This window comes from Equus asinus, chromosome 2 (assembly GCF_041296235.1).
Source record: "Equus asinus isolate D_3611 breed Donkey chromosome 2, EquAss-T2T_v2, whole genome shotgun sequence".
In the NCBI taxonomy this organism is placed as follows: Eukaryota; Metazoa; Chordata; class Mammalia; order Perissodactyla; family Equidae; genus Equus; species Equus asinus.
This window is the reverse complement of record NC_091791.1, coordinates 87137884-87150320: the sequence shown is the minus strand read 5'-3', so window position 1 is coordinate 87150320 and position 12437 is coordinate 87137884. Positions and strand designations below refer to the sequence as shown.

The following is a 12437-nucleotide window of genomic DNA, read 5'->3' as shown; positions in this document are numbered from 1 at the left end:
TGGGATGAGGTACGTGTATAAATGAAATGGGCTGGATGGTGAAGATGCATGATCTTAGGAGCCTTTCCAAGGAGTCTGAATTTTATTCTACAGACAGTGGGAAGCCCTTGTACGGCCTTGAGCTAAGAAATAACATGATCAGTTCTACATTTTAAGAAGATAACTATGCTCCACATCATATGTCATTAGGGAAATGCAAATTAAGACAATGCGATAGCATTACATGTCTATTAGAATGGCCAAAATCCAGATCACTGACAACATCAGATGCTGGGAAGGGTGTGGAGCAATAGGAACTCTTATTTGTTGCTGGTGGGAATGCAAAATGGTACAGCCACTTTGGCAGTTTCTTACAAAAGCAAACATACTCTTACCATGAGATCCAGCAATCACACTGTTTGGTATTTACCCAAGGGAATTGAAAACTTAAGTTCACACAAAGACCTAAATGTGTGTTTATGGCAGCTTTATTCATAATTCCCAAAACTTGGAAGCAACCAAGGTGCGTTTTTCAGTAGGTGAAGGGATAAATAAACTGGTACATTCAGACAATGGAATATTGTTCAGTGCTATAAAGAAATGAGCTATCAATCCATGAAAACACATGGAAGAAACTTAAATGCATATTACTAAATGAAAGAAGCCAATCTGCAAAGGCTACATACTGTATGATTTCAACTATGTGACATTCTGGAAAAGGCAAAGCTATGGGGATGGTGAAAAGATCAGTGGTTGCCAGGGGTTGAGGGAGAGAGGAATGAATAGGTAAAGCACAAAGGATTTTTAGGGCAGTGAAACTATTCTGTATGATACTATAATGGTGGGGACATGTCATTATACATTTGTGAAAACCACAAGAATGTACAACACAAGAATGAACCCATGTGTTAGCTATGGACTTTGGGTGATGATGTGTCAATGTAGGCTCATCAATTAACAAGTATACCACTCTGGTATAGTATGTTGATAGTGGAGGAGGCTGTGGGTGTGTGGGGGCAGGGAGTATATGGGAACTATCTGTACTTTTTGTTCAGTTTTGCCGTGAACCTAAATCTGCTCTAAAGTCTATTTAAAAGGAAGAAAAAAATTCAGGCTTCAGACTAACTTAGATTCATTTCTCTCATTTCAACTGAATTGGTGCTTTCACTGCTATGCATTCTAAAGTCAAATGCAAAATAATTTTAGAACTTCGTGGGACCTCGTCCCCTGCTTAAGATAGATGTTGAGAGTAAATAATTTCTGAACTATGTGATATGATACCCTAATCCAGTTTTCATTAAACTTTCTTTAAAAAAAATAGATAACTGTTGTCATCGTAGAGAATAAATTGGAAAGAGTGAAGGGCAGGAGTCAAGGATTGTCTATAGGCAATCAAAATTGCTCCCTTAGAGGTAATGAAGGCCTGAACTAAGTCCTAATCAGTGTGGCATGGAGTGACAGATTATAGAAATATTAAGAAGTTGTATTGTTAGGATGGGTCATTTCTAGGTATTTTGGAGATGGAGGGAAAAATCTAAAATGATTCCTAGATTTCTGGCTTGCCTGACTATATTAATAGTGGTACTCTACAAAGATGGGGACTGTAGGACAAGAAGATTTGTAGGAAAAACGATTAGTTTTGGATATGTTGGGTTTCAGGTGTGTCTGTCTAGTGTTGAGATTTCGGATGCCTATGGAATATCATGCCTGTAGAATGGAGATGTGGGTTATTAATCAAACCACAGTCTTTTTTGAAAACTGCTTCTTTAAACACATTGCCATGAAAATTGCTGTGACTTCAGTGATATCACATATCCTTTGGCAAAAAGTAAAAAGTTTATCGCTCATTTTTCTCCTTGACTGTTGCGCTTCCCATTTGTTCACTTTCTGTTCATCTGGGCTTACTTCCTGATACCCTTCTCCCACTCTGAGGCTTTACCCATTCTGAAATACATCCAGAAGTTTACCCAACTCTAGGGAATACTTCCCAACTTATTCTATGAGGACAGTATTACCTCAATACCAAAACCAGACAAAGACATGTAAAGAAAACTAGATCAATTTCTCTTACGGATATAGACACAAAAACCCTAAAAAAATACTAACAAACCAAATCTAGCAACGTATATAAAGGATTGTACACCATATACAAATGGGATTTATCCCAGGAAGGCAGGGTTGGTTCAAGATATAAAAATGAGTCAATGTAATATACCATATTAATAGAATAAGAGACAACACATGATCATCTCAATAGACACTGGAAAGGAAAGCATTTGACAAAATCCAACACCCTTCATGATAAGAAAATAAGAAACAGCAGATGCCTAAACAAAGTAGAAATAGAAGGGAACATCCTCAACCTGATAAGAGATTATCTATGAGAACCCCACAGCTGAAATGACTCCTAATGGTGAAAGACTGAATGCTTTCCCCCTACAATCAGGAGTAAAAGAAGAACGTCTGCTCTCACCACTTCTGTTCCACCTTGTGTTGGAGATTCTAGGTAGGGAAGTTAGGTAAGAAAAGGAAATAAAGAGCATCTAGATTGGAAAGGAAATGAAAATATATTTGCAGGTGACGTGATTTTGTATGTAGAAAATCCTAAGGAATCCACTAAAAAGACTTCTAGAACTAATAAATGAGTTCAGCAAGGGTGCTGTGTATGAGATCAACATATTAAAGTCAATTGTATTTCTGCGCACTAGCAATGAACAATCTGAAAATGAAACTAAGACAATTTCATTTATAGTAGCATCAAGAAGAATAGCATTCTTAGGAATACACTTTTTAAGAAATGCAAAACTTGTACTTTACAAATAATAAAGCATTGCTGAAAGCAGTTAAGGAAGTTATAAGTAAGTTGAAAGTCATCGTATGGTCATGAATTAGAAGACTTAATGTTGCCAAGATAGTAATACTCTCCACGTTAATCTGCAGACTTAACACAATCCTTATCAAAATCCCAACTGCTGTTTTTGCAAGATAGACAAGCTAGTCCTGAAATTCGTATGGAAATTGAAGGGACCCAGAATAGCCAACGATCTTGAAAGAGAAAAACAAATTAGAGGACTCACACTTCCTTATTTCAAAATTTACTACAAAACTACAAAGACAGTGTGTAGACTGGCATAAGGGTAGATGTAGATCAGTGGGTTAGAATTGGGGGACCAGAAGTAAACCCTGACATTTATGGTCAATTGGTTTTTAATAGGGGTGCCAAGACAATTCAATGGAGGTAGAATGTTCTTTCCAACAAGTGGTCCTGGGACAACTGGTTATTTACTTGCAAAAGAATATAGCTAGACCTCTATTTCACACCATCCACAAAAATAAATTCAAAATGGACTATAGACCTAAATATAGGGGCTAACACTATATAATTCTTAGAAAAATATATGCAGGTAAATCTTTATTACCTTGAATTGAGCAGAGCTTTTAAAATATGACACCAGAAGCACAAGCAATAAAAGAAAAATAGCCAAATTGGACTCCATTAAAATGAAGAACTTTGGTGCTTCAAAGGACACCATCAAGACAGTTAGGGGCTGGCCTGGTGGTGTAGCAGTTAAGTTCACGTGCTCTGCTTCAGTGGGCCAGAGTGTGCCAGTTTGTATCCCAGGTGCAGACCTCTGCACCGCTTATCAAGCCATACTGTGGCAGGCGTCCCACATATATAGTAGAGGAAGATGAGCAGGGATATTAGCTCAGGGCCAGTCTTCCTCAGCAAAAAGAGGAGGGTTGGTGGCAGATGTTAGCTCAGGGCTAATCTTCCTCAAAAAAAAAAAAAAGTTAAAAGACAACCCACGAAATTGGGGAAAATATTTGTGAATCATATTTGTCAAGAGGCTTCTATCTAGAAAACAAAAAAAATCCTTAGAACTCCATAATAAAAAGACAACCCAGTTAAAAATGGACAAAGGATCTGAATAGACATTTCTGTAAAGAAGATATATGACTGGCCAATGAGCACATAAAAAGGTACTCAACATCAATTAGTCATTAAAGGCAAATCACACCCACAAGGAGATAATACTTCACACCCACTAGGATGGCTTTAATCAAAAAGACAATAGAAAGTATTGGCAAGGATGTGGAGAAATCAGCACCCTCATTCTTTCTTGGTGGGAATGTAAAATGGTTCAGACCACTTTTGAAAACAATTTGGTAGTTCTACAAATTGCTAAACATGGAGGTACCACATAATCCAGCAGTTCCACTCCTAGGTATGTATGGTCTTCTAGGAAGAAAACACGTGTCCACACAAAAATTTGTAATTAAATGTTCTTATAGCATTATTCATAATAGCCAAAAATTGGAAACAACCCAAAATGCTCATCAGCTCGTGGCTGGATAAACAACATGTGGTATATCCATGCAATGAACTCTTACTCAGCAATAAAGAAGAATGAAGTACTGATACATCCTAGAATATGGATGCACTTTAAAAACGTTATGCCAAGTGCAAGAAGCCAGTCACAGAAGATTACATGTTGGATGATTCTGTTTGTGTGAAATCTCTAGAATAGGCAAAATTATAGAGACAGAAAGTAGATTAGTAGTTGCCTAGGGCTGAGAGGGAAAGGGAGAATTTGGGAGTGATGTCTGAAGAGTGTAGGGGTCCTTTTTGGAGTGACACAAGTGTTCTAAAAATGATTGTGGTAATGGTTGTACAGTTCGATGAATGTGCTAAAAACCAGTAAGTTTTAGACTTTACACGGGTGAATTTTATGGTATGTAGATCATATCACCATAAAGGTATTAAAAAGATGGTTTACCTGTCTCTCCAGGAAGATGTGTGTCTTCTGTCCTTCTAGCTTAAATTCAAGATCCCTCTTTACAGTTTTCAGTGATTAATAGCATTTCATATCAATTTGATTATTTCTGTTCTCTTAATTATACACTTGTAATTTTTCTTAGTACTTCTGTCAGTTGTTTGCCTCTCATATTCATTAGCCATTGTATGTTTGTGTGTAGAGAGCATATCTAGTGTTTGTTACCAATATTAATCTCATCTCAATGTCATACTGATAGATAATCTCTGGAAATGCAAATGCTCATTGGTTATTTAGTGAGTCCTATTTTTAAGGAACCTATTAAGATGGTTGCTATTCTGTTTATTCAGTGTGATTCAAATGTACAATGGCTATAAAGTTATACTTTGGGTTAGAAAACATAATATACATGTTTTAGAAAAGGATGTGTGTAAGTTTTTCCAAGTCTAATGTATACCTATGTGTCGAATTCATTGATTTAAATATTGTTAACAACAAAACATACTTGTTGAGCATGTACTATAGATAAGTGTACTGAGCTCTAGTTAGATAGAGAGAAGTGTCACAAATAAACCTGTTCTTAATAAACTTACAGTCTAGTTGGGAGAGTGATTCAGAGACAAACATGAAAAGTTCAAGATTAGACATTTAAGCACTAAAATGCATTTTGGGGCTGTCTAGAAGATCGATATGGGCCAGGGTTGTTCAGAAAAATCTTGATGGAGGAATGAGACTTTGAAATAGGCTTGTTAAAAAAATTATTCTTGTTTTTTAGGTACAAAACTCAAAACATGAACAACGATATACATTACCAATGTTCAAAGCTGATTTGGCTAGAACTGGAATACAGTTGCCTACAACATATTCCAGAGGAATTAGAAAAGTCAAAGTAATGGATAACAGAAAAGATCCTCCATTCTTCAATGAAGATAACGTGGGACCGTTTTACTACAAACTTCCTTTCTATGATACCATGGAGCTCTTCATTGAAACATTGACGGGAACGTGTTTTGAGCTGAGAGTTTCCCCTTTTGAAGCTGTTATTTCTGTGAAAGCAAAAATTCAAAGATTGGAAGGTACTAGTCTTTCTTTATTTTTAGGATATGAGGATTAAATTTGTTCATCAAAAATGTGTAATAATTTTAACTTTTCTTACAGAGAAAATGTCAAACATTCATGGAATTAGGAAGAATAGGATAATGAATCCCCATATATCCGTTACTCAGCTTCAACAGTTATCAATTCATGAACTACCTTGTTTCCGTTCCTACATTCCCCCCGCCTCGTTCCCCTTCGACCAGATTCTTTTGAAGCCAATCCCTGGTATCATGTTAATGGTGTGAAATAATATTTTAAAATCATTTTTCAACAAATTATGATGACATACAAATTCTGCCGTAACTACCTTGCACTTTTAATGGGAAATAGTTCCCTTTTAGTGACCTTGCTTGCTTTTTTATACTGTTTTGTGAATACTTTTTCTTTTTTTAATGTGGAGGTTTTCTGAGATGAGTCTTTTGGTTTACATTTCCGTATATTTGAAGTTTCCTCGGTATAGTGGGGATCCTGAATATTGTGCAATATCTCTTTTATGCTTTCTGTATTTGTGAAAAGTGTCATAAATTACTCTTGGTTAAAATTCGAACCTTCTTTTGATACTTTACTGATTTCTGCAATAAGTAATATTTGCCATTTATTGTTGTTAACATCCAGTATGAACTAGAAAATTGAATTGTTCCATGTAACGTTAAATGGATCTTTGCTTTTCTAACCAGCTGGAACTTGCTTGTAATATAAAGGTAGTAACTAGCATTGCTTTCCAACTCCATTTAAGTTCAGAATTGTAGAAGGATGAGGAGAGTTGGAATTTTTTATCTTTGTAAAGTCAAGGATCCTGGTATCTGAGCTTCTCAATATTTGCTGTTCTCCAGTAACTAGCTTCATTGAAGTCAGTGGCCAGCTGAGTCCAGTGACCACGTCAGTGTATCTAGTAATGGCACATGAAGCTTTTGTCACCCTAAGTGATTTGGTCAGGTAGGGAATCAGAATACTTTGTTTTGACTTTGTTCTGCTCTTTTATATATATCGGGGTATAATGGTATCTTTTTAGGAGCAGGAAGGTAAAACCCTCTTGTGTTCTGAATAATCACTGTATTCCCCCCCTTTTATGCATTTTGAATAATCTCCATGCAGCAAAACCACTTTAGAGAGTATCTGACATTTAGGTCTCTTACTGTCAGAAGAGTAAACTTGGGTTTCAAGAAGATTAGGGACTCATCCAAGGGAAATATTTAGTTACTGACAGAGTTGGGAGCAGAGCCAAGATGTAGACCTCTCATCCTCTGTAGGAGGCAGCGTTGTCAGGGTAAAAGCAGTGGCTTTTGTAGTTATTAGGCAGTTGAATCCTAGTTTACACATTTATAAGACAAGTACAGTTACTGGGAAATAAAGGAGGGAATGTAAAATGCCTACTCTCTTAGTCTACTTGGGCTACCGTAACAAAATACCATAGACTGGGGGACCTAAACAACTGAGATTTATTTTCTCACTGTTCTAAAGGCTGAAAGTCTGAGATAAGGTTCTAGCATGGTCAGGTTCTGGTGAGGGTTTTCTTCCTGACTTGTAGATGACCACCTTCTCACTCTGTCCTCACGTGGCAGAGAGAAAGAGAAGGAGAGAGTGAGTTCTCTGGTGTCTCTTCTTATAAGGGTACTGATCCCACCATGAAGGCCTCACTGTCATGACCTCCTCTAATCCTAGTTATCTCCTAAAGACCCTGTCTCCAAATACCATCATATTAAGGGTTAGGTTCAAGATACAAATTTTGGGGGGACACGGTTCAGTCCATAGCACCATCACTAGTCAGTAGATCTTAATGCTGCACACTTTCTTGTAACTTCTTGCAGCCCATGGGCAGTAACAGTCATTCTGTTCTTCAGAAGGCTTTAGGAGGGCATCCTTCATGAAAAATCAATTTTAATCCTTTTTTGGGTCATCTTTTTATTTCTACCCAGGAAGACATTTGGGGCTAACGTGTTGGGTCAGACTCTCTAAGATAGAGGGATGTGGAATAGAGAGGAAAGGAAGGTAGAGGTGACAGTACGCGGTTTAATCCTTCAGGGAAATGGTTGTTCTGCCAGACTCCTTTTCTTTTGGGGCAGCTTTTAATCAGTTCAGAACTAGAGCCCTGTAGGAGATAGGAGGGTAGATGATGGAGGTGCTGGGTTGATGGAATGATGGAATGATGAGGCTGTAGCAGGAAAGGAGCGGTACCTGCCAGAGGACTTTGAGTGGGCCTTAAAGGGAAAGGAGCACTGAAGCCAGATGGCCTGATTTGATTACTAGCTGATTAAATTACTTACCCTCTCTTTACCTCGGTTGTGGTAATTTAAATGGGAATAATAATCGCACCTATCGGAAAGAGTTCTTAGGATTAAAGAGTTAATAAATGTAGAGCCTTTAGCAGAGCATCTGTGTTCTGGGGAAAATTGTCAAGTCTGTGGAGGTGGGGCAGTGTGTACCCAAGAATATGAGCTATGTCCTTGGGAGGAGACGTGATTTAGCTCTCTGAGTTTCCAGAGACGGCAAATTCTTTGGAGCTTATCATTACTTAGAGCACTGGTCTGTGAAGGGCAGTACATACTACTCAGAGGGTGTGAAAAATAATCCAGTGGAATTTGGAAAGAAAAAATGTGCCAAGAAATGTAAGGGATTATTGTCAATGGTTCTTTATTGCCACGGACAGAGGATTCCCTGGACTTGCTGTCTAGTCTTTGGCATTACTGCTCCCTGATAAAGATGTCTCTTCTGTGCATGGGATAAGAATTGCTTTCCTGGCCCTCTTATGGCTGAGTGGGACATGTTATTAGTTCTGGCCAATGAGCTGTGAACAGAAGTCTCCATCAGCATGAGTCCCTGAGTGACAGTGAGCAGAGCCTCCTGCTGACATGCCGTGGACGTGTAACTTGAGCAAGAAATAAATCTTTAAGCCACTGATGTTTTGGGGGTGTTTTGGGGTAGGTTCAGCATAAACTACTTTATTCTGATTGATGTAGTATCAAATAGGGATCCTTTTTTTCACTATATAGATAATTAATTGTCTAAATACTACTTACTGGGTTAGTATAGTCTTTTCTCACTAAAGTGATTTCATACCTGTCATGTATTACATTTTTATAGACACACAACTCTTTTGATCACCTGATATGTGTCTATCTCTCCCCGTGCCAGTATTACAGTCTTATTTATTACAGTATAATTTATAAATTTTGATAGCTGATAGTGTCCATACAACTAAGGATTCTAATGTCTTCTTGGAGAATAGAACCGTTTCATCATTATGTATGCCCCTTTTTATCCCTGATAAATTTCCTTGCTCTGAAGTCTGAAATTAATATAACTACTCCAGCTTTCTTTTTTTTTTCTGAGGAAGATTACCCCTGAGCTAACATCCGTGCCAGTCTTCCTCTGCTTTGTAATTGGGATAACTCCACAGCATGGCTAATGAGTGGAATAGGTCTGCGCCCAGGATCCAAATTCACGAACCCCGAGCTGCTGAAGTGGTGTGTGCGGAACTTTAACCACTCAGCTGTGGGGCCGGCCCCTAGGTCTTGTTTTTTGATCCAGTCTGACCATCTCTGTCTTTTAGTTGGTATATTTAGGCCATTGATGTTTAAAATGGTTATTCATATAGTTGGATTAGTAACTACAGTATTTGTTACTGTTTTCTATTCATTGCCCTGTTCTGTGTTCCTATTTTTGTTTTCCACTCTTTTCTGTCTCTTATGGCTTTAACTGATCATTTTATATGGTTCTGTTTTCTCTCCTTTCTTAACATCAGTTATACTTCTTTTTTCTTTTTTTTTAGTGGTTGCACTAAAATTTGCAGTATACATTTACAGCTAATCCAAGTCCACTTTCAAATAATACTATGCCTTTTCATAGGTATTGCAGCTACCTTATAATTACTAAGTATTCCTAATGCCTGCCTCTAGTCACTTGTATCATTGCATCATTCATTTCACTTATACATAAGCCATGATCATTGGCTACATTATTGTTGTTATTATTCTGAACATTCTCTTACCTGTTAGATCAGTTAAGAGTAAGAAAACTAATGATAGTTTTTATTTTACCCACACATATTCCTTCTTCACTGCTCTTCCTTTCTTTGTGTAGATTCGAGTTTCTGACCTATATCATTTTCCTTCTCTCTGAAGAGCTTCTTTTAATATTTCTTGCAAGACAGGTGTACTGGTAACAAATTCCTTCCGTTTTTGTTTATCTGATAAAGTCTATTTCTCACTCACTTTTGAAGGATAATTTCTTAGGGTACAGAATTATGGGTTGGTGGTCTTTGTCTTTCAACACTTTAAATATTTCACTCCACTCTCTTCTTGTTTACAGAATTCTGATGAGAAGTTCCTTGTAATTATTATCCATGTGTTTTTTTCCTCTGCCTCCCTTAAGATTTTCTCGTTGTCTTTACTTTTCTGCACTTTGATACGATATGCTTAGGTGTAGATTTTTACATTTTTATCCTATTTGAGGTTCTCTGAGCTTCTAAGTCTGTCCTTTAGTGTATCTCATTAGTTTTGGGCCATTATTACTTAAAATATTTCTTCTGTTCCATTTTCTCTTTCTTCTAGTATTCCATTTACACCTTTTGAAATTTTCCCACAGTTCTTGAATGTTCTGGTTTTTTCATTCTTTTTTCTGTTTACATTTCAATTTTGGAAGTTTTTATTGACATTTCTTTAAGTTCACTGATTCTTTCCTTAGAACCATATGCCATCTGCTGATGCGTGAGCACATCAAAGGCATTCTTTATTTCTGTTAATGTTGTTTTCTAGCATCTACTTTTTATTCTTTCTTATAGTCTCAATCTCTCTGCCTACATTACCCATCTGTCTTTTCATGTTGTCTGCTTTTCCATTAGATTTCTTAGCATGTTAATTAATAATTATTTTAATTTCCATGTCTGATGATTCCAGAATCTGTGTCATATCTGAGTGTGGTTCTTAGATCTATTTTGTCTCTTCTGACTGTTTTATCTTGTTTTTTTAGCATGCTTTGAATTTTTTGTTGAAAGCTGGACATAATGTATCAGGTAATAGTAACTGAGGTAAATAGGCCTTTATTGTGAGCCTTTATACTAAAGTGGCTAGGAGTTGTCCTGTGTTTAACGTTTGTTGTAGCTGTAAGTGCTAGAGGCTTCCAATTCCTCTAGTCTCCTTCTTGTGTCTCCCTTGTTGTCTTTGAATTTCCCTAAGAACTCCTTAGAGTCTGTGTCTTGTAGCTCTTTCACCTGTGATCTACCGTTACTATACTAGAGCCTTGTTAGTGGGTGGTAAAGTATTGGGAAGGGGAAACTGTCTATAATCTTATGATTAAATCTCAGTTTTTTTAGTGGGCCTGTGTCCCTGGACCGTGACCTTCACAGTGTCTCTTAGCTTCTCCCCTCCCTCCACCCTGTAATCAGTCAGGTGAGATAGGAAAACTAGAGGGGTCTGGAATCAGTGAAATATCCTTCCCCTAGGTGGGATAAGGCTCTGATTAAGTGAGTAGGCCTTTATTATGGAGAATGCTCCAGGCTTTTTCGTAATGTGTATGTTTCCCCTCCCTCTGCCTGAGCTACAAGGAGATCTTGATACTTTAGTGAGAATCTGATGGGATTCCTAGAGATAAAACTCTCAGAAGTATAGGAGCTCCAAGTGACGTCAGCATCATGATGGAGTGAGCTGTTCCCTTAGCCTCTTTTCCTAAGTTACAACCAAAGGGAGATTCATTAACCAATAGGGAATTCCCTACAAAGCACAATGGGACTTCTGAAAGATCCACGCAGCTGTACATCTGAAGGTGGGGGTACTGGATCCCCAGGAAGCAACAGAAGGTGAGCTGATCCTCTCCCCTTCCCCAGTGGCAGCGATCTAGGTTGTAGGTCCTCATGCAGCAGCTGGTGCACCACTGAAAGAGGAGGCAGGGGAGCAGGCAGGCCTGCATGTGAACACTTTTGCTTTCGGAGTGGCAGCCCAACTTGAGGAACGGTCCACACTGAGTGGTGCAGCTCAGCCACCACGTGGGTGCCCCTAACCAAGTGCAGCAGCACAGGTGAACCACCCATGAGCACAGGGTGGGCCCACATGCGTGTGAGTGAAGGCACCCCTCTCCTCCACCTAGCATACCAGCTTGGCTGGTCCCTGGTCAAGGCAGTGCATCTACACCAGAGTGCCTGCATGTGCACGTGTGGCCTGCCAAGTGGCTGTGGCCAGCAGGCCAATGGCACAACTTCCAGCAGATGTGGTGGGTTCAGAAAACACATCTCCTGTCTGCCCCCCCCCCCAAGTGGTGGCTGGTGGAATCTGCAAGCTGATACTACACTGTGTGCTGACAAAGGATCACTTCATCAGATACCATGAAGAACTGCATTAACACTCCAGAGCAGAAGGAAAATGACAAGTCTCCAGAAATAGTCCTGAAGTCTCAGAAATTTACAATGTAAATGGCAGCGAATTCAAAATACTTGTCGTAAAGAAACTCAGTAAGTTGTAAGAAAACTCAGACAGTTCAGTGAACTCCGGAATAAAATTAATGAGCAAAAGGAATTCTTCACAAAAGAGATTGAAACTCAAAAAAAAAAGCCAGATTCTGAGAAGAACACAATGAATGAGCTAAAAAACAATC

General features: G+C 38.3%; 1 protein-coding gene across 6 annotated transcripts in view; it reads left to right on the top strand.

Moving 5' to 3' along the window:
- Nucleotides 1-12437, top strand: part of ZFAND4 (zinc finger AN1-type containing 4) — a 102442-nt gene that overhangs the window by 2643 nt on the left and 87362 nt on the right. For 4 of the 6 annotated variants that reach the window (XR_011496470.1, XR_011496473.1, XM_070493020.1 and 1 more), the window contains exon 2: nucleotides 5530-5830. The exons of the other annotated variants lie outside the window; for them this stretch is intronic. Coding sequence is in view for 1 of the 4 variants with exons in the window: in XM_014865697.3 (XP_014721183.1) it covers nucleotides 5569-5830 (262 nt within the window). In the remaining 3 variants the exon portion in view is untranslated. The remainder of the gene's footprint in view (nucleotides 1-5529; nucleotides 5831-12437) is intronic. 6 annotated transcript variants of the gene reach the window in all.